At 39.1% G+C, this 20,845-nt stretch overlaps 1 protein-coding gene across 8 annotated transcripts in view; it reads right to left on the minus strand.

The window, feature by feature from the left end:
- The window catches only part of DCDC1 (doublecortin domain containing 1), a 251,538-nt gene that overhangs the window by 134,958 nt on the left and 95,735 nt on the right, over window positions 1–20,845 (minus strand). For all 8 annotated transcript variants that reach the window (XR_014161756.1, XM_081882792.1, XM_081882794.1 and 5 more), the window contains exons 10-12: window positions 12,174–12,344; window positions 6,183–6,284; window positions 4,210–4,376 (exon numbers count right to left, since the gene is read on the minus strand). Coding sequence is in view for 7 of the 8 variants with exons in the window: in XM_081882792.1 (XP_081738918.1) it covers window positions 4,210–4,376; window positions 6,183–6,284; window positions 12,174–12,344 (440 nt within the window). In the remaining variant the exon portion in view is untranslated. The remainder of the gene's footprint in view (window positions 1–4,209; window positions 4,377–6,182; window positions 6,285–12,173; window positions 12,345–20,845) is intronic.

The following is a 20,845-nucleotide window of genomic DNA, read 5'->3' on the forward strand; positions in this document are numbered from 1 at the left end:
ACAGAGTAAACAGAGAAAAAGGCTTGGAGGATTGAACAACGAGAGTCAGGAAAACTGTAAGAACTTTCACAACAGAGACATTTTTGGATGAAGAACTTTGTGGTACCCCAAGAGAAGGAGGAAGCTTCTACTATCCTCTTACTCTTACTCCACCAAGGACAGGAAAGTACAGGGTGGGTTCAGTACCTCTCACCTGCGCACCCCCATTTTTTGCTAATACTTCAGACATCCTATTCTATACTTTTATACAATTGAGACAGTACTAGGTTTTAACAGATTTTAACTTGTACGTTTGGGTGGTAGCCTAAGACTGTGGGAGAGGTTCAGCCTGTATCATTACTAACACAACGGTATGACATCTGAGAGACCAACAGACAAGTGTACAGATTTGGCAAATGCAGCTAGCAAAATGGCGCCAATCAGTTTCATGTTTATTAAAGGGACGTGCTGCATGTAGCAGTAGAGTTTGTCTCACATCACAAAGTGTTCATAGCCTACACCACCAGCTACATCTGAATGCATACGTATTAATAGCCACAGTGGATTGGATGGAACGTCTTCAGACTTAACGTCCAGTAATTCTAGCAAATAGCAAATAATTGCTCAGGCTACTAAAATGCTGTCTGCAGTGAATGTTTGTGGCTATGATAAATTGTTAACTATGCTGTCTGTGTGTTTGTATCACACTTCCTATAGAATACTATTTGGAGATGTCCGTGATTACAGAACATGGCCAGTAGGAAAAGCTTATTTGCTGAAAAGAGGGTAGAAGTTGTGCCTGCTCCTCAATGAGAGGTGTGTGTGTGTGTGTGTGTGTGTGTGTACATATAAGCAACGCACACATGTAAGCAACATACACACATGTGTGCACGCGCACACAGAGCTAAGTGGCTTTTTAAAATATATGTTGGACTTTATATAATATTTTACAATATTTGGCCATGGCAAAATAATGGGACCATCCCTTGTAGGAATGAAATAAAGACTCAAGAATCCAAAACAAACCCACCCCCCAAAATTCCTGATGGCGACAGAAGGCAGAAAACTGAGACCCCGTTTCAATGAAGCTATGTCCTTTACAGGAGTGTTTTGAAATACTTCCTGCAGTGTTAACATAGGACAAAAGCATTCTCATTGAAGAAGAGGACAGGCCTGTTTGAAACTATGTAAAATGGAGATAGAAATACAAAGTTTCAAAAGCAAGCTCCTGTGTCGAGAAATGGGTGCTAGAACATATGTGACACCCCCCCCCCGAACTAGATAATCTCCACAGAGATGAATTGACACATGTGAAGCAGTCTTTATGCCAAGATCAAAGAAAGAGTGAAGGAAAGTGCTTCTAAAAAGGGTGATGTAATAATCAGAATTATTGATTATGATCAAATAATAAAATTCATGATATTTTTTCTTAAGATTGCATATCCATAGCGTTAAAGCTGGGGTGAAAATAAAAATCTATAATACCTATTTTTCTACACTTCACGTGAGTTTGTACATTTGCTGCATTTGACAGCACCCTGTGTACAGTTATACTGTACATTTCTTCCTTATTTTGTCTAAATGGTTCTTTCATACTGCAATGCCAATTTTCAATAAAGCAGCAATGCATCTTGTAGTTCTAGGTCCAATTTGTGAAGCAGCCTTGTGGACATGACTTCAAGTTAATTTTGGCAAAAAGAGTCCACTATATATTATAATTTCAACCTCAGGTATTACTATTCAGGAGATGACTTGCCGGCAAACAACATTTCTGAAAAGACTCTCTCTTCTCACAAGGGGAAACAGACACTCCTTCAGAGAAGAACTGCTGTTCTAAATCTGTGTCAACACAATTACAAGGATGTAAACTATACATAAGATAATTTATAAACTTAATAAATAGTGAGCCAGATTCCAGTTTGGTACAAAGAGAATTAAATTACCCAAGTACAAGCCATGTTACTCCTTTTATAATTGAAAAATAATTCATTGTGAAATAAATAAATATTTTTAACATGATCAGCATGAAGACAAATGTTGTTCTTACTCTGAACTATATAAATATATGAAGATCATTCCATTCTGCTCAGTTTTTAGAGTGCACTTAAGACTTCTGCTCTCAAATTGTTCTACTGTGCCTGTGCTTACATCAAGTTAAACTCACTGCTGCTCATAAAATGTCAAACAATAGATAAGTAAACAACCTTTTACAATCAATCAACTATTGAAACAATGAATCATTTGCATGCTTACAAAACATAATGCCAAGAAATAATTCGAACATATAAAAATAAGGGGGGGGGGACTATCTAAAAAGTATGATGAAAATGACATACTCCCGCCCCCCTTAACACAAATATTTTGTCCTTATGGAGGATTCATTTCCAAAGAATTAGAGCTGCTGTTTCGGTTCACAATTTTTTGACAGTGCTCAGTATTAATATTTCTTAATCGAAATAACATGATTAACAGTACTATAATAAATCACTACAACTGAACTGTATATAAGAATTCAGATAAGAAAAACAAGAGAAAGGGAACATTTTAAATAGAATAAATTGTTAAAATTTTGAAGTTTTATTTCCCCTTTCACAGCCACGTTGATCCTTGACAATATCTTTATAAGACAATTTAAATTTGAGAAGACATGCCAGTTTCTTGGTTACCATAATTACTTTGCAAGTAATCATTGAAGATACTTTATGTGAGAATGGCTATCATTTGTGAGCAAATCTTAAGGTATGCAGGTAGGGTCTAATCAGAATATTGTTTATTGACATAAAGGATGTCATTATAGAAAGGAACCCTTACCAACTTCTGTATATCAGATAGCATATATAAGCTACATGCTCTAGTTACAGTATTCTATAGGGAATTGAATTTGGCAGTAAAGTTAAGGCTCAGGTATTAATTTTTTCTTTGTTTTAAAAACAGTGTGAGGTGGAAGAAAATAGCTGTATAATATTCATCTGCAGTGCTTAGTATCATATTTTTAACACATTGTATATATACTTACAGCCTTCTCACTTTTCATATTAGTCATAAAAATAATTTCCCAGATCTTGAATATTATTGAGGCTACAATTCCATGCACACCTACATAGGAGTAAGCCCCATTAAGCATTGTGGAACTTACCATGGCACAAACAAGCATCGGGTTGTGCTATGATTGTACCGATTAAAACAAAGGAAAGGGCAATTATATTGGGCTTTACAAATTTCTTATCTCTTTATAAATTTACATAAAGTGCCTGATATTTTTCATTCAAAAATGTAAACAAAGCCAGTTGTACAAAATGAAAAAGCAACGTAAAAACGTGGAAATATTTTTCAGTTCATGGGTGTGGGTGTATATCCATAACATAAATAAATAAAAGAAATTGTACGTTGCAGGTATAGCACATCAAGTGTATAAGCATCCTTGGCTTGGAGTTGAATAAATAAATACAGATATATCTTACTAAAACACTTCTGCCATACACATAAAGAAGTAACTTTTTAGGATATATGTGCTAGTGAAAAATTAATTCACTTCATGTCTATTGCAAGACAAACTCTGAAATACATTAATTTTTGCTTCTGGAAGTAACAATAATTGTGTGGATTTTTTTAAAAGCCCATTTCCTGAAATACTACAAATAAATTAACTATTGCGTGGGCTTGGTGCCTCCCATTTTTAACTATAGTTGGTCAGATTTTACAAGTTTTACCAATTTATTTTTCATTCTACCATCACTGGTGCTCAAAAGGTTAAGACTTTATTTGTGAAAACATAGAGCAATAGTAGGGAATCATGTTGTCTACAGCTTCATAAATCTTGCTTAAGATCCTTTTCAATTACCATCCATTTCTCCTTTAAAAAGGGACAAAAAAATAGTGGAGTGGAAACAGGTCAGGGCAGTCTGTGACAATGACAGTGTGATGGGCTTGGACCCCCTGTGGTGTTTCCATCTGCTATCATTAAGGTGACTATTCAGACATGAAAAAATCCCTCTTGCTGTGCTGACAGGCAGACATCAAGAACTATGACAAGGCATTAAGACAGAAAGTCAGAGGCAGAGATGTCATATTCCACAAACAATACTGTCTCAAACAAGACCTCTGAAATTTTGTTGGAGTTTACAATAAAAATAAAAGGGATTTTACTTGGAGGTTATCAAACTTCCCTTTACAGCAGTTTGACAACACAAAGATTGCTGACAGTCACAGAGCTAAACACTTTGCTCCTACCTGTAATCTTCACCATAAGAAACCCAAATTTTTTGCTCGTTCTGCAGTAAAAGTGGGTTTTTAATTTCTTGTCCAGTCTCGTCAAAAAGCCGGGTCGGAAACCGACTGAGGCCTGATGGTTTGAAATCTGCTGAATGTTGAAGCCTTTGGTGAATCATGTGCTGTACCTGGCGGTGGAAGATATAAAAAATAAAATGGGAACATCTGTAATAAATTGTTTGTACTCCATAACCAGTGATGTCCAAACAAACGATAATTAAATTCATATAGAATGTTAAAAGAAGTGTGAAATGACTGCAATGTTTATCTCAGTGTAAAGTAACAAAATGAGCACAGGCTTTTAACCAGCAGGGGGTGCAACAGGATTATGGTTGAGCTCTGACCCCTTGGCACACAAGCTGAAAGCAGATGTGACAGTTGTACAGAACAAGCAGTTAGCTTCTACATACTGTAACAAGCTTTCTTGATAAAGGTTATGTTTTCCCAGTCCACATTTGGAGCTACATTTTGCTGCTGTTTTTACTGAGCTTGTTAAGGTCTGACAATTACTGTGCTCTCCACCATCCTCCTGCCAAACCATTGATGATCAATAGCTGAACAGGGATAACGCAAGACTCATTTAACAATTTCAGCGCTGTAAAAATATACACTGAGGCATGGTAAAAAAAAAAAAAAAAAACACCACTCAAGCCCCAAACCATGCTCTCCCAGAGAAAATAGCACCAAGCAGCTTAATTCAGTGGAATATTTAAACAAAGTATGTTTTGCAAGACAGTTCAAGAATCCACCCTGAATTCATTTGAATTTTATGCCTTAAAATATAAAAATTTTCCTTTTAAGGAACTTTTAGAAATCTATTATGTAGCAAACACTAGTACACTGCACATTCTGTGATCAATTTTCCATTTCATGGCATCGTAATGATGGCTCTAAATATAGTCACTTCATTCCACCTGCCCCTCCTAGTTGTCACTCTTCTCTGAGTGCAGAAAGCTCTTTCCAGTAGATTGGTTCATACTCTATTCTCCTTTGCCAGCTTCTGCAACTGAGCATATCACAGAGGCCTCAGATACATGACCATATTGTGACAGTATTTATAAAACCAGTGGTACACCCCCAGTATTATTAACAGCTGTTGGAACCATAAACATGACACAGTAAAATTATCTCTTGCATTAGTGCAAGAATTCCAATAATAATAAATACTCACAGCAGTTAAGGAAACATCACAATCTACACAACAAATCACTGATCATGTTCTTCCATATCTGGGATTTATCTCTTTCAGAGATTACCATATCACCTATGGCATACCATCATGTTACTCTGTCGATATAAATCTCCTGATTTACTCCTATGATCAATAAAGGGGGGATATCAGTGGAGGCATTTGGCTAAAGAGGCATATTGGCTCCCTATAGCATGATTTGAGGCGTCCCTCATTCAAATATAAACTCAGCCACAAAGCCCACTAAATTTTCTCCAACAAGCTACTAATCTTGCATTCTTAGTTCCCTTTCATCTTTCATCTCTCTTTCATGCAATATAGAGATAATAATACTAGTCAACTTTACATGGTTATCCTAAAGATTACAGAGATATTGGGTGAAATCTGGTGGTGTTCACATGTAACCAAAATGTATTTCCAGCTGTCCAATGGGAAGGAACCACAATCTAGTCCGACTCCATGCAATGCAGGAATATTTCACTACTTGCGTGGGGTTGGTAATGTATTTGATTCATTCAAAGCTCTTCAAATACAACATACTCTGACAGAAGCGAAACAAGTGAACAGTCACTTCTCAATATTTTAATGGTTATTAAGTTAGCCTCTACATGTGAGCACAGAGAAACTGCAAGAATCATAAATAGAAAATATGCTATATGTGGGAACTGCAAAGTAAATCCCCAGAATGAAAGCTTCAAGTCATTCGAATAAATGTATGCACTTAGGGAAGTATTTCCTCGCTTACCCTCTCCATAGCAGCACTGGGTTGGTCCCCAGGATTGATTTCCATTTCTTTTCTACTGATGTAAACAAGAATCTCCCCAGTATCCTTGCCATTTTCATACACCTTCAAAAAGAAACAGTAATTAAGTAAATGTTATGCAAGTTATAGATCATGACAATCAAAATGGCTTACACTAATCAGAAAATTCAGCATTCACTTATGAAGAGGTACCAAACCATCAGCTCTCACTACAAAGTACATTAGTCTGGTGCACATAAAGGGTTTTTTGGTTTTTTGACATCATATTGGATGTTAATACTAGCTAAAACCAAGGAAAATGCCCTCATTCTACCAAAAATGTGTATGTGTGTGTTTTCATAATGTTCACTTGAATTTTCACCTACAAATACATGGAAAGACTACTTGTCTAAAGGAAGCTTAAGGAAATGTGACCTATGTAAATACTTACCCTGGAAATAATTTAGGATTATTTCGAATGTTAATCAAGTTCTACATATAAGACATTGCTGAGCAGTGAAAAGCATGAAAGAAGCATGGAGAGACTTGTGGCCACTCTTCCAGTGCATGTACGATAGGTGAAAAATGCAAGGGTGCACCCATTGCACGTGATGAATTGAACACATTTTTATGCCTCACTGAAATGTTCCAGTTCTGTTCCATTCATTTTAAAGCTTCTGCAAGAGAACTTCCTGGTGCATTGTGCCCTATGGGTCAATCCCTTTGTCTCCTACTCACCCAACAGGGCCCTTGGATCACAAAGGGAACTCACAGACTTTTGATGACTAGTATGGTTACCCAATGAATTAGATGTTGGTCAATTAATTGAAATATACTGAATAATTGTAAATATATTAAAAAACTAAAAAGGAAAAAAAATACTTAGTTATGAGAATATTGACTAACCATTGTGATCTGTATTTTTTTGCTGTAGTGCCGAAATGAGAGCAAGACTGGCATGTCTAGCAACGCAAGAACGGCTCCCTGAGAGACAGTGGGGAGAATGATGCCTGCCTTTAAAGGCTCTCATGGAGTGTGTGTTGAGGGCTACTGTGAAAAGAGTGGCCAGGTGTTCCTCATGAAAGGAGAAAGAGAGGCCCAAAAAGACTGTGTTCTTCATCTCTTTGCATTATCTCCCTTAATGCCAGGGAACTCACAGATGCAGCTCACTGGGTTTCAGGAGATGTGGCCAGAATACTCTGCATGAGACCTGAGGGTCTAAGGATTCATGAGCCTTCACAGTACCAGAGGTGGACTTTCCCAATCTTGCTAGCCTCCTCACTCTCAGGGGAAAGAGGCAATACCTTTTTCCAAGATGGCACCTGCTCCCTGCATCTTTGTATGCACTTATAGGTAAAAAGGTAAAGGACCCCTGGATGGTTAAGTCCAGTCTAAGGCGACTATGGGGTTGCAGTGTTCATCTTGCTTTCAGGCCGAGGGAGACGGCATTTGTCCACAGACAAACAGGCCGAGGGAGCCGGCATTTGTCCACAGGTCATGTGGCCAGTATGACCAAATGGCTTCTGGCGCAACGGAACACCTTGATAGAAGCCAGAGCGCACAGAAACACCATTTATCTTCATGCCACAGTGGTACCTATTTCTCTACTTGTACTGGCGTGCTTTCAAACTGCTAGGTTGGCAGGAGCTGGGACAGAACAATGGGAGCTCACCCCGTTGTGGGGATTCGAACCATCAACCTTCCAATCGGCAAGCCCAAGAGGCTCAGTGGTTTAGACCGAAGCGCCACCAGCGTCCCTATACACTTGTGTATTGCATACACACACATATCTGCTCCATGGTTAGTTTGGGAGCACCTTTTAAACATTCAAAATGCCTTTAACCAATCAGCTAAACACTACACTCATAGAAATTACCCATTTCTAGATAAAGGGTTACTTTTGACTGAAAAGTGCCAGTATATATTATATCATGCTGGTAAATAGCCACTTGACTGGTCACCTGTGGCAAGAATTGATGCTATGTAGCCAGGCAGGGAATCTATATACAAATCATTGCATTCAAAGGACAATGGCTAATGTAGCTATGTGTGTGCAGGGGAGCTAGTATAAAAAAATGGGCTAGTAAAAAAATACTGTAGAGTTATAAATGTATTTGCAAGACACTGTTATATACTAAAAAGCACAAAAGCTAAATGATTCCTACTGGCTGAATCAAGTCAACTGGAACAGCACACTGCTGATGATTTGGTGAGACGTGGGTTAGAAATGGATTCTAGGGGTAGGCATATAGGAAAGTTGGCACTGCATGTCAGTTGGCACTGCATGACTACAAAGTTAAAGAGCATCAACGGAAAATAGGTGTCATGTGCTGCAGCATTTTTGGTGATCTCATCATTTCTCCCTTCTTGCAAACTGTGCATAGCTGTGATTCCCTACATTTTCTGTGCAGATAATTGACTGAAGAAGCAGCAAGGAGAAGCATCCTTAGAGATTAAGTGCTTTTAGTCAAAGAAACCTGCATCTGCTACATATACAGCTTAAAAAACTTATAGGGCATATAAAATAGCTTTACTATAATCTTATCTAAACAAAGTGGGAGCCAGAATGCAGCCCTGTCTCACTCCCCTGGTCATCTCAATACAATCCGAGAGCTGACCCTGCAGCCTGGGGATATATATGGCCTGTATATGTATATGGCCTGGGGAAGAGATTACTTGTACATCTAACCAATGAGGAGTTTATCAGCCCATGGCTGAAAAGTATGGCCAGAAAAGCCACTTTGATTGGACTGTCACCATCCCTTTTGTATCAACTGGGCTATGAAACCGCCATTGTATCCAGATCCAGATCCAATGTAATCTGTGGCCCGATTGCAGCTGGAATCCAATACAGGCATGACTTTCAGTTAGCCTCATATTTTAGGAATTTGTCCGTACCCATCTATCGGCATTTATTTACCAAATCTAGATTAAATGTATTTCCATCGGAAGTTCTAAATGGTAGACAGAGGCATCCCCTACCAGAACAGGCTTTGTTTATGTTCTCAGGACGTCAATTGCATGAACCATATCCTACTGCATTGTGGGCAGTATGAGCAAGCAAGGGATCAACTGATCAAACCTTTACTAGCAAATTTGCAGGGAAAATCTAAAGCTTCCCATATTAAATACCTTCTGGAGGATAGGTCAAATGATATTACACTGACTGTGGCAAAGTTTCTTTCAGAGGTCGCAAGAAACAAAGACCATCATGCTCTAGACATAACGAAATGACTCCCTCTGTCTCTTTTGCCTGTTGTTTGGTTGTTTTAACTGTATCTTGTTTCAAAACTGTTTTGTAGGTCTATGGACCACAATAAAGATATTTGATTTGAAAATATTACCTAATAAAAAGTTTATATTTTACAATTTGCATACTATATAAATAATTAGCATGAGATGCCTGTTTTCTGCAATTGCCAGATTTTCAGTGCAGAGCTGCAGGAAGGCACAAAAAATAAAATGGAAATATAGAATGTATGGCTATTTTTATTCCTGGTGAGAAAGAACTCTATCTCTGGGGCAAACAAAAACAACAGGAAGACATGAGATCAGCCAACTTATATAATATCAACTCCTATCCAAGAGTATGGAAACATCTACTATTTGGGACCACACTTTCGTTAGACATCTTAAGTCCATTATCACAGACTTTTGTAAGAAGTGAGATTACAGGAAGAACACTGTGGCTATTACTTCTTTCAGTGTTTCTACAATGTCTCGGGCACAGTGGAAAACAACATCTCTCTAGACCAGCATGTTTCCAATGCCAGCTGCCAACCTGAGAAAAACTAGTGACAACACACAAGGGCCACATTAGTTCCTCCACCACTACTAAACAAACTGTTAAAAGTTCTGTTAAACCTCACAGTAGGTGTTACACTAAGAGCCACTGAGCAGTACCTATTTCCTATATTACAGCCAAAACAATTTCCCACCCAAGTGCAGAGAAGCGAAGAGAGACATAATAACGCAAAAATAGAGGGGGATGATAGTACTCAAGCTGAACTGATGCTTTTGCTCTTTCTTTTGTATGTCCTGAGCTACCTTAAAAATAAGAGGCACTGCAATATTAAACAAGCAATGCCTATAAAACTTTGGTGGTTGCTGCTTTAACTTCTATACAGGAATAAGTCCTTCTCATTTATTGTCAGAACAACTGCATGTGGCTCGAGGAACTCCTTGCTGAACACACACACACACACACATCTCTTTGAATATAGCACAATGAAATCAACCCAAGTCTTGCTCTAAACCATGGCTTGGAGGATCAAAACCATGACTTCTGAATTGAGCCAATGTGTAGTAATGCCAAAGAGAACTTTGCAAAAAAAAAAACTGGTATACAAATTTGAAGTTAGGTATAAAATACATTCAACCACAATGAATCACTAATAGGTGTGAAGTAACTGCAACAGTTAAGGTTAATATCTAAACTTTACCTTAACTTTACACTAAAAATGGATGGATAAATTCAGTTAAAACCACTGTAAAGGGAAATAATGAAGCAGTTTATATCAGTCAGAAATCAGGAAACAATCCTGAGAAATGTAATAGCATCTTCTAGAGCTTTAACATCTAAGCAGTAGAATACACACAGGATTTTCCAATATTCTGCACCATGTTGGTTGAAACAGCTAACCAGACCACCTAGGAAGACTCTCCGAGTATCAGCTAAAGAGTAAAAGCAAAAGTAAAACTACAGAACAGTGGAAACCCTACAAAAATGAAAGAAATTGGAAATAGAATCAAGAAACAACAAGCACCAACAGGGGATATTTGATTACTCTCACACTGAGATGGACATATTGACAATATTGTTGTAATATATGTGTTATATTTGTTTTTCCTGTTCCAAGTAATCCAAGGAAGAAAGTAGTATAGCAGTACATATTTACTTTTCAACTGTGAGCCAATTAGGATGCCTTAACATGATAAGTAAAGCCAATATGCAGGTAGAGGTTTCTTTAATTTGTTGTAAAATGTTTATATTTGCACAATGAAATGCACAAATCAGTTTATAACAAAAACAATACAAAATTATTTTTAGAAATAAAATCAGAGTAAAATTCCATCATAAAATCATATAGTAGACACTATAAGAAGCTCAAGGGGATGGAAATGGTTCTCTCCCATTTAATCCTCTCTGTAACACTAACCTGGTCCACATGACACAGTAAGCCCAACTATGGCAGCTCCCAAAGAGAAGCATGCAGCCATTTTTCTACACGTCAGTCCATTTTCCTTCCACACCAAGCAATCCATTCATTTGTTGCTGGAGTTGTTATATATTCTATCCACTCATCGGAAGGGAGCCACGGTATTATCTTTCCAATGAATTAATAACATTCTTTTACCCAAAGAGCAAGCGCAGAAACTTAATTTATGTTGACCCTTTGCCATACCCCATATAGTTGGTATATAGTTTAAAACAATATTATCATCTGACAATATTACAAAAATTCTACCTAAGCATGTGCTCAGAAGCTATCCGCTTGTGAATGTCAAGTGTGTGGAGAGGTTTGGAGACTGAAGAGAAAGGCCTTTTCACACACACACACCCCTGCAGAGTCATAAGAAGAAAATTCTTTTGGAGCCCTGCATGAAGGCCTTATTCAGGAATGAAAGTACATGTAAGTTGTTGCCTGCTATGATATGGCCCCTGCTGCCAAATGCTACAATTTAGACGTGTGTTATTCATAACTGAAGTTATTTTCATGTATTTTTGTGTTTGGGAATATGTTCCTATGTGCAAGATGTAATGTATCCCTCTAACTCTTTTTTCTATATTGGATTAAAGGTTTTTAAAGTGTTGTCCCTTTGCCATACCCCATATAGTTACGACTATTAAAAATGAAAATCTTAAGGAGGATATGGAAACATCATCTCAGATTAAGCAAAGTATAAAACTGAGAATTTACATTCAATATAATTGAATGCACACCTTAAAAAAACACAGATGGCAAACTGCAATAGCTGTTAAACTACACATACCTTTAGCTGCAGTCCCTGAGACAAAACTGTGTTTGCAGGAAGTTCTTTAATATGTTGGTAGACATAAGAAGCACATTGCTCCTGTTCCGCCTGTAACTGAGGGGCAAGCTTAGAGAGGTGACCTTTGTAGCTCTTGATAGCTGCCTGCAGTTCATCAATCAACTTGTTCACCTGAAGGGTTAAATTATGAGAGCTGTTAGCAAGAGGCAATTGTTGATGTCACACCTATTAGAATGTTCATTATAAACCTGAAGGAAGAGATGACATTTCTTTGCAAAGTCTGGCAAAAAATAGAGAATATCTGTACTCCCCCTCCCCAATCTAGCCACCTATCGTAGAAAGAAATATACCCAAATAGACACACAAGAATGAGCGGGCAAAAGTAATTAAATCAAAGGAGCTCTACTTTGTCCTATTTAAGGATGCTAAGATGCTTTAATACTGCTTGTAATTATTTCGAATTAATTAAAATGTATAGGTCATTTGCTACTAGATTAACATGTTCAGCCACTTAATGATTTTTTTAGAATGCATATTAGTAACAACAGGATGCTGCTTGGAGGCCTATGGGTAATAAGCAACTAACAAGTCAAATAATAGTAATAATAACAGTTGCTATTGTTGTTATTGGAGGAGGGAAGCCAGAAACCAATAAAACTGTTAATCCAAGAAAGAAAGAAATGGGGGAAATGCTTTATCAGCAAATTGAAAAATGCTTTTTTTGTATAGTGAGTGGAGTGGGGTAAGAGGACAAAGGATGTGAGGCCCTTCTCTACATCTAATCCAAGTTAGGAGTGAGTGAGTGTACTTCCTTTCCCTGATATCCTGAAGATAAACTCTTCTTTCTCACCTCTCTTTTGTTTGATTCTGTGGGATGTTAAATATGCAAAGATGTTTTAACAGTGCATGCAATTACTTTCAATTGATTACAATGTATAGTTCATCTACTAAATAAACATGTTCCATCACTTACTGACTTCTGTAGAACGCACATTAATAGTAAGAGAGTGAAGATAAATATACAAGTCACATATAAAAGCTTGTAAATTTGTTATATCTGCAAAGAGAATTTTAAAAGGACATTACTAGGAAGGGTGGCTGCCTAGAAAGGAAGGAAACAGAAGTAGTGGAGAGGAGTGTGTTATGTACAGAGCGGGGATGCAACATTGTCAAAGTGCTATGTCTCATGTCTCAGATATTGCTTTAAACCAGATATGCTACTCACTGCCTGCAATTAGGCTAAGTCTGCATTTCAAGATATCTCTGTTCTTGTTTCATGTAACTTTGATGCCTAGAATTCACTGGTGCTTTCCTTGCACTTACTTCAGAACCATGCTGCAATCTCTCAGAAAGCGTAAGAAGTGTTTGTCCAGAGCTTACCGTTAAATATAATACAACGTGATACTGGACACTCCTGTGGTATCAGAGCAATGCTGCGACTAACAGAAGATTTGGGTTGTTTCTAGTCAGACATGGAAGCAGTGGAAAGATGGTGGATTGCATCTCTGCACAGAGATCACAGCATTCAATCACATTGAGTAGCTATTCTTCTAGGAAATCTCTTTCCCAAAGCATGTATCATCAGTTCAGGTTTCTTCCATTCTAGGACATGAAAGGCCCTGTCAACAGGGTACTTATATTACCCTGGAGCTCATGGAGCTCATGGCCAGGACTTGTAAACAGGCGCAATTGTGAGGGGCATTTTCAAGGAGAGGCATGGTGCACAAAGGCCAAGAGACATGGATGGCAAAGTTTTTAAGCAGAGGTTGTATGACCATCTGTGATGGATGCTTTAGCTGAGATTCCTACATTGCAAGGAGTTAGACTAGATGACCCTAGGAGCCCCCTTCCAACTCTAAAATGCTTTGAGTCATGCAAAGTCAGCAGCCATCTACAACAGTGTAGAACTGCTAATTGGACAGGTAATGCTTGACAGCATAGTGGCAGGAATCCTGGGCATTCTGACCACTTAACAACAATTATTAGGGTACAGTCATCAGTTACTTTTGATATTATGTTGTTTTTTTTAAAATGAATTTATAATATATTTAAGTACGGTAAAGGTAAAGGGATCCCTGACCATTAGGTCTAGTCGTGACTGACTCTGGGATTGCGGCACTCATCTCGCTTTACTGGCCGAGGGAGCCGGCGTACGGCTTCCGGGTCATGTGGCCAGCATGACTAAGCCACTTCTGGTGAACCAGAGCAGCGCATGGAACCACCATTTACCTTCCCGCTGGAGCGGTACCTATTTATCTACCTGCACTTTGATGTGCTTTCGAACTGCTAGGTGGGCAAGAACTGGGACCGAGCAACGGGAGCTCACCCCGTCACAGGGATTCGAACCGCCAACCTTCTGATCGGCAAGTCCTAGGCTCTGTGGTTTAACCCATCCTGTAAATAATTCTGACTGATTGTGGTGAATTTCCCACCATTAATGGAGGCATCTGTTGAGCCATCCCAAAGAGATGCTACAGTCATTCTTTTTTTCTGGAGTGGTGACAGCTTTTACCAGGCCCACCAATCTGTGTGGGTGGTTCGATTTGCTAATTCTACTGCATCCACCATTTGGTACCATGATGCTAGACAAGATTATTTGGCATAAATCAGCTATGATGACAATGGAGAGCAACTTGCCATACCAAATATGACCCCAAGCCCATTTCTGGCACTGGGTTTAAAAATAGCCAATTCCTTCCCTTTTATCCTTCATGTTCCAGGAAGATAAGTTGGGTATGCATAAGAATATATTGTGAAGAGAACGATAGTTTGCAAGGCAATTCACTCCCAAGGCACTGCTGCCCTTGCCATTAACAACTATTAAGAAAAAGCAAGCAGAAGAACAAAAGAAAGTACATTATACATATGAACTACCGTAATAGGATAGACAGACAATGCCAAAATGTTTACATTGTAAGATGTGAGATGGTAACATTAGCATTAAATGAGGCAGGTTGTTGAGTCTTGCTTATATACCATCCTATACGTTAAAACCATGTTGCCTTTATATTTGGATTAAAACACTTTTAATGTATTTGTATAGAGCTTTTCGGTGATGCCATTATTTCTCATTATGTGAATACTGTTTGACACACCAGAGTAATGTGTGTAATTGTTCTCTTTATATTTGCCACAAGTATACATCCCCCACCAATGTATATACTGGTGGCATATACATAAAGAGAATAATGACACACATTTTAAAGATGATTACTAAGGTTACAGATTATCAACTTTGCCTGCTAATTCAGCCTTGTTAGCTCACTTAAAGTTTGTATGTGGACTTTGAGTTGCATCTTGATAAAAGAAAGAAGTACCGGTATCTGTTATTATTTTTTAGCAATGCTCTTAACGTTTCTCTGGCTACATCAGATGTAGCTTTCATCAATAGACTATGCTACAAAATGTCTTTCCTGTTTTTCTCTCACTCTTTTGGAAACAAGATAGTTTCAAAGGTCAATCTGCAAGTGACCAAAACCAACAATATCAAAAGTCTATGTTCCTAAACCATTGCACATTAGAATATTTTTTTTTCTATTTCTCTATGCTGCAAAAGAAAAAGAAGAAAAAAAGTCACTATAAAATTCTTCATTGTGAATCTTTTTTTTCTAAAATAAAATCCCTCTCCCCCCATTCAAATACAATTGTGAAAGAAGACAAAACTTGACCTTTTGTGATCCCCGTATTAATAGGTCTGTTCATAATTCAGTCTGTGTGTGGAGAAGCATCCATGTGGAAACATGCAGGCCTGTGAGATATATAGCCTTTCCCTTTGCACATTATCTGACCCTATGAATCCTTCTCACAAAAGAAGGCTTTATGTATGCATAAGTTGGGGGGGGGGCAATGCATACTCTCATTGTGCTTCACAAAACATGTACTCGTTCTCCAGGAAAACTCAGCATGGATTTGGTTGGATAGACTGCAAGTAGCCAGAAAAGGGAGGCTGCTGCTAAGAAGAGAGCCTATCTTTGTTTTGACTTCTTAGGTCAGGTTTACATAGATGCATTTATTTTGCTTCTGTTTGGTGCTTTCTACCAAGCAAAGGTAAACATGTACATAAGTGGGGTAGGGGTGGTTGCCTCTTCTAACTTTACTAACATACCTGCGTTAGATCACCAGCAAAAAGCCCCTGCTGGGTTGCTTTTCACTTTGTGAAATGTGTGTCCATAGCACACTCCAAGTATTGAGATATAATAAGCACACAAGACCAAGGAACTGAGCTGTCACAGAACTTCTTCTGAAGCAACATATTGAGGAGTAGTGGATACAGAAGGAACCTAAGGTCACCTAATCTTCTCTCTATGAGGTAGCATCCCAGTCATTCTGTCTTTCAACCCAATGTGCACCATGCAATGAAATCAGTGCCTTGCTTCTGCTTTGTTTTTCTGCTATAAAAACACAAACATATTCTATGACCTGAAGGAGAAATAGGTTTGGAAGTTGTGAGCAGCAACTTGTGAAATCTACAGAGCTGTGGAGAGGCTTGGTAGGAATTCCAGTACTAAGAGGACAGGCCAGGTGGAAGCGAACCCAATCTAGCCAGTAGATGAAAATTCAAAGACTACATTATTAACAATATATGGGGAATGGACCACAACTAGAGATGGGGAAGAAATTCAGTTCAGTTTGCATCAAGGGTGAACACTTTCCAAAAAAAATATGCAAAGATACCCTTTGAAATTCACACTTATCCAAATTTTGCAGTTCTCCAGTCAAGTAATGTGTACAAAAATGTATATACTAAAATGTGCCTATAAATGCATCTATTAATGAAAGTGCATCATATCATGGGAAATCGCTCATGTAGGCCTACCTGGGGGAGAATGAATGTCCTTATGGATCTTGGGAAGACAATAAAAAACTGGAATGCAAGGAAACGGAGGTAAAAGGAACTCAAAAGTGTGTTTATCAATAACACCAATACAATAAGCTTGCTGTAGGACTGTTTTTAAAATAGTAACTATGGAATCTGTAGGATCTCTAGAAATTTTCACATTTTGCAACACAGGGGTTTGTTGGTTTACTCAAGGTTGGCAGAAGCTGGCACAGAGCAACAGGAGCTCACCCTGTCGCACATATTCGAACCAACGCCCTTCTGACTGGCATGCCCAAGAAGCTCAGTGGTTTAGACCACAGCGCCAGTGCACAAGTGCAACACACTTTGCAAGTGAGGTGAATGCTACAATCACTCGGGTCCTATTTTGACATAATGCTGACTTCTAGGTATGCAATGAAACACGCAAGCTATGAGATTTCCCCCTTGTGTAGCCCAGAAGCTATTCCAGAAATAGCCATATGGACGAATAATTCTGATGTAAATGTTTCACAGGTTTGCCTCCATGGGGAATCATTTAAAGAGAACTGAGGTAGAGGCACGTATACTGGTAAGCATATAGAATGTTGCTAGGAGTTGGGCAGTGAAGTAGATTTCATGGATTCCTGCTGCATCCCCTAAAAACAGGACCGCAGATTTGCAGGACCCTTCAGAAAAGCATGGAAGGTGGTGGGCTACAGTGAAGAGTGGGGAGTTGAAAAAGCTTTCCTCCCCTTCCCTTTCATTCATGGAACACCACATTCAATTCAACTCATGCTTTATATATGCATGCTTTTAATTACTATATCAGGAGCTGAGATGACTGGATTAAAATAACAGCAACGAACCAAGGTTTTGGATAAAATAGTTGAACAGTTTGGAGAAAATCTTCAGTGTAGAAAACAAAACCAAGTTTCATTAAATGCCAACCACTGTTTAAAGAGGTCTGGAAATGAGTTATCTTATTATATGGTAACCTTAGTTTTTCTGTTATCGCTTGAAAATAAGTACTAAATTTATTTCTACAACATCTGGATTATTAACCAGGAATAACAATTAGCTACGGGGTTCTAAATGAATTTCAAGCACTGCAAGAGTTCAGACTTCAAAATAGCAGCAAAAGATTTTACTAATAGTATTGTAATAAAATTAGTTAAATGTCTTAATCTTCTCTCTGAAAGAAGAAGGTTTGGGTACTCCAGAAATCGACATGGAGATAATGCTCCAATTTTGCTTTGAAGCAATTTTGTATTATTTCACTTATAGAATATGCTGTCAAGTTCACAGCATGAAGCTTTGCAAGGAAAAGTCTTGATTTAATAGTTCTTCATTACAATGTTTCCTGCGGAATCTTATGATTAGCACACTATGTCTTGATGCTGTAAACTACAGTTTTTCCATAAAAGTAGGAATTTAGTTAACATTTTCCTTTGGAGCAGCAATAACAGGGCCTGGGAAACTGTGGCTCTTCCGTTGCATCCATAGCTTTGCTGGCCAGGACATAATGTGGTAGTACACACTTTTGTTTTGTTTTTTTGCTGCACAATTCCCATATTAGAGCAGTCGTGGGGACTGAAGATTGGGCCCCTCATTGACTCGGAGGAGTTCTTGATCTTATAGATCCAGAGTCTCTGCCTTTCCATCACCGAACTGCCCCCCAAAGTCCCATTTAGGGGCTTTCCATGGCTACCTTTGGCAAGAGAGCCACCAGCAGTAGCTGATCACTCTGCTTGGGACCCTAGTACAAGAAAGCCTATCAGAGGCTTCTGAGAGGCAACTGCACTGCATCATTGTCCCCTAGCCTGTGCTGAATTCCTATACATACTTACCTAGAAATAAATTCCACTGAACCCATGTACAGAATTGCAGAGTTTTTTTGTCTGGATGATTAAAAATGGAGCTCATCTTGACAGGTTTGGGGTTGTGTGTTTCTTTGCAGCGGATAATTTTCTTATTTAAAAGAATAGATATATATTCAGACACCTGGACTACAACTAGGTTCAATTCCTCCAGGTAAAGACTTCTGTCTGAAACCCTGGAGAACAGCTGCCAGTAATCAGTGTAGATCAGTATTTCTCAAACTTGGATCTCCAGATGTTGTTGGACTACAACTCCCATCATACTGACCACTGGTCCTGCTAGCTAGGGATAATGGGAGTGATCTGATTTAGTGAAAAGACAGCTTCCTATGCTCCTTGTATCCTTAATTCCACTATACCCGAAGAGTCTAAAATGCTTCACATGGGCATATAAGAACTATCTATTTGGCTCCAGCAGGTCGTCAGTGGCTAAACATGGCTCACAGAATCATCCACGCGTTTCTGTTTTAAAGTTTTTATTTGTATGTCTGTAATAGTACATTTTTGACAAATCTGTAATATGCTTCTTTTATTTATTAAATTTGTTAGTCACTTTATCTTGCCCAAAGCAACTTACAACTAAACAATGAATAAATGTATAGGTCATAATAAGCCACTATACATGTTTATGCAGAACTTAGAAGAAAATACTAATTTGTCATGCTTATGAATATCTAACTTCACTGAAACTATTCTAAGAAAATTTTGCTGCTGATGCAAATTTTGCTGCTGATACAAAGTGATATCAATGGTGATTGGCATATTTGAATACTGCCACTGACCATGAGGACATGTGTTCGGAGATCACTCAAAATGGGCCAGGAGACATTATTTCTTTCTTGAAGGACAGTTCCAGGCCCTGTGGTGGGAGAAGTCTTGTGCCCCCAATGTGTGAGAAAAGGGCATGGATACTTATTTATATTGAAAGCAGAGGCTTTCCAGTGGAATTATCCTCAAGGCGCTTACAACTAATGGCAATAATACAGTACATAACAAAGAAACAAACACCACACACACACAATCCGTAAGACCTTAGTTTGCCAGCCAAGAGATGGGACCAGTGTGTGCTATCTTCAGTTCTACAGTCCCAGGGCAACTAGCAGTTGGAGCAAAATTACCGTATTTTTCACCCTATAGGACGCACCGTCCCATAAGGCACACCTAGTTTTTTGGGGGGGAAATAAAGGGGGGGTGTGATGGGACGATGAGCTGCTTGTGCGTAAAATGCAAGTCCCTCAGAGTTTGATCAGGTTTTCAAACCTCTGCCTGTGACGGAGCCCCTCCAGCATGGCTGCGTCAATCACTAGTAGAATCCGAAAGTGGCTGCTTTCGGAATCGTTTCCAACATAAAAGCTCTTTAACGGAAACACGTCGTCTGGCCTCTCGGCGTGACAGTTTCCGGCGAGGTGTGGGTGTCCCTATAGGAGGTCCTGAGACCTCCCCACTGTTTTCGCTGGAAGCGTCTCTGAGCCATCCCTCCGACTCACTTTCCCTTGGAGTTCTTGCTCGCCCTCTACTGGTTCCCTCTTCCGCTGCTACTCCTCTCTCAACCTCAGTGAGCCTTTGCGCCCCCGGCGCTTTAGATGGCAGTTCCCTGACATCCACCTCCCCTCCAGGGCCCCCTTCACCCCCTCCCGTCTCCTCCCCTACTGGCGGTGAGGAGGTAAAACCCCTGAAAGAACCTCCTTCGTCTTCCGACGTCGCGAACACTTCCCTCCACTTGTTGCTGTTCCTACTCTCTCGGTAATCTTCGTCATCGGAGTCCACTCCCTCTTCCAACTCCGACTCCGCGAACCCTTCCATTTCCTCTTCCTCATCGGTGGTGCCGAAATACTCCCTCCTAAACCTTGCTATCGGCTGAGGTTTCCTCGGGAACCTTTGGTGGAACGTTTCTGTTAAAACCTCGTCATTGACTTCCTCTGCATTCACCCAGGTGTTTTCTGACTCCGGTTCCCCTTCCCACGCCACCAAATACTCCACCTGATTTCCCTTCCACC

This window comes from Podarcis melisellensis (assembly GCF_964234715.1).
Source record: "Podarcis melisellensis genome assembly, chromosome: 1".
In the NCBI taxonomy this organism is placed as follows: Eukaryota; Metazoa; Chordata; class Lepidosauria; order Squamata; family Lacertidae; genus Podarcis; species Podarcis melisellensis.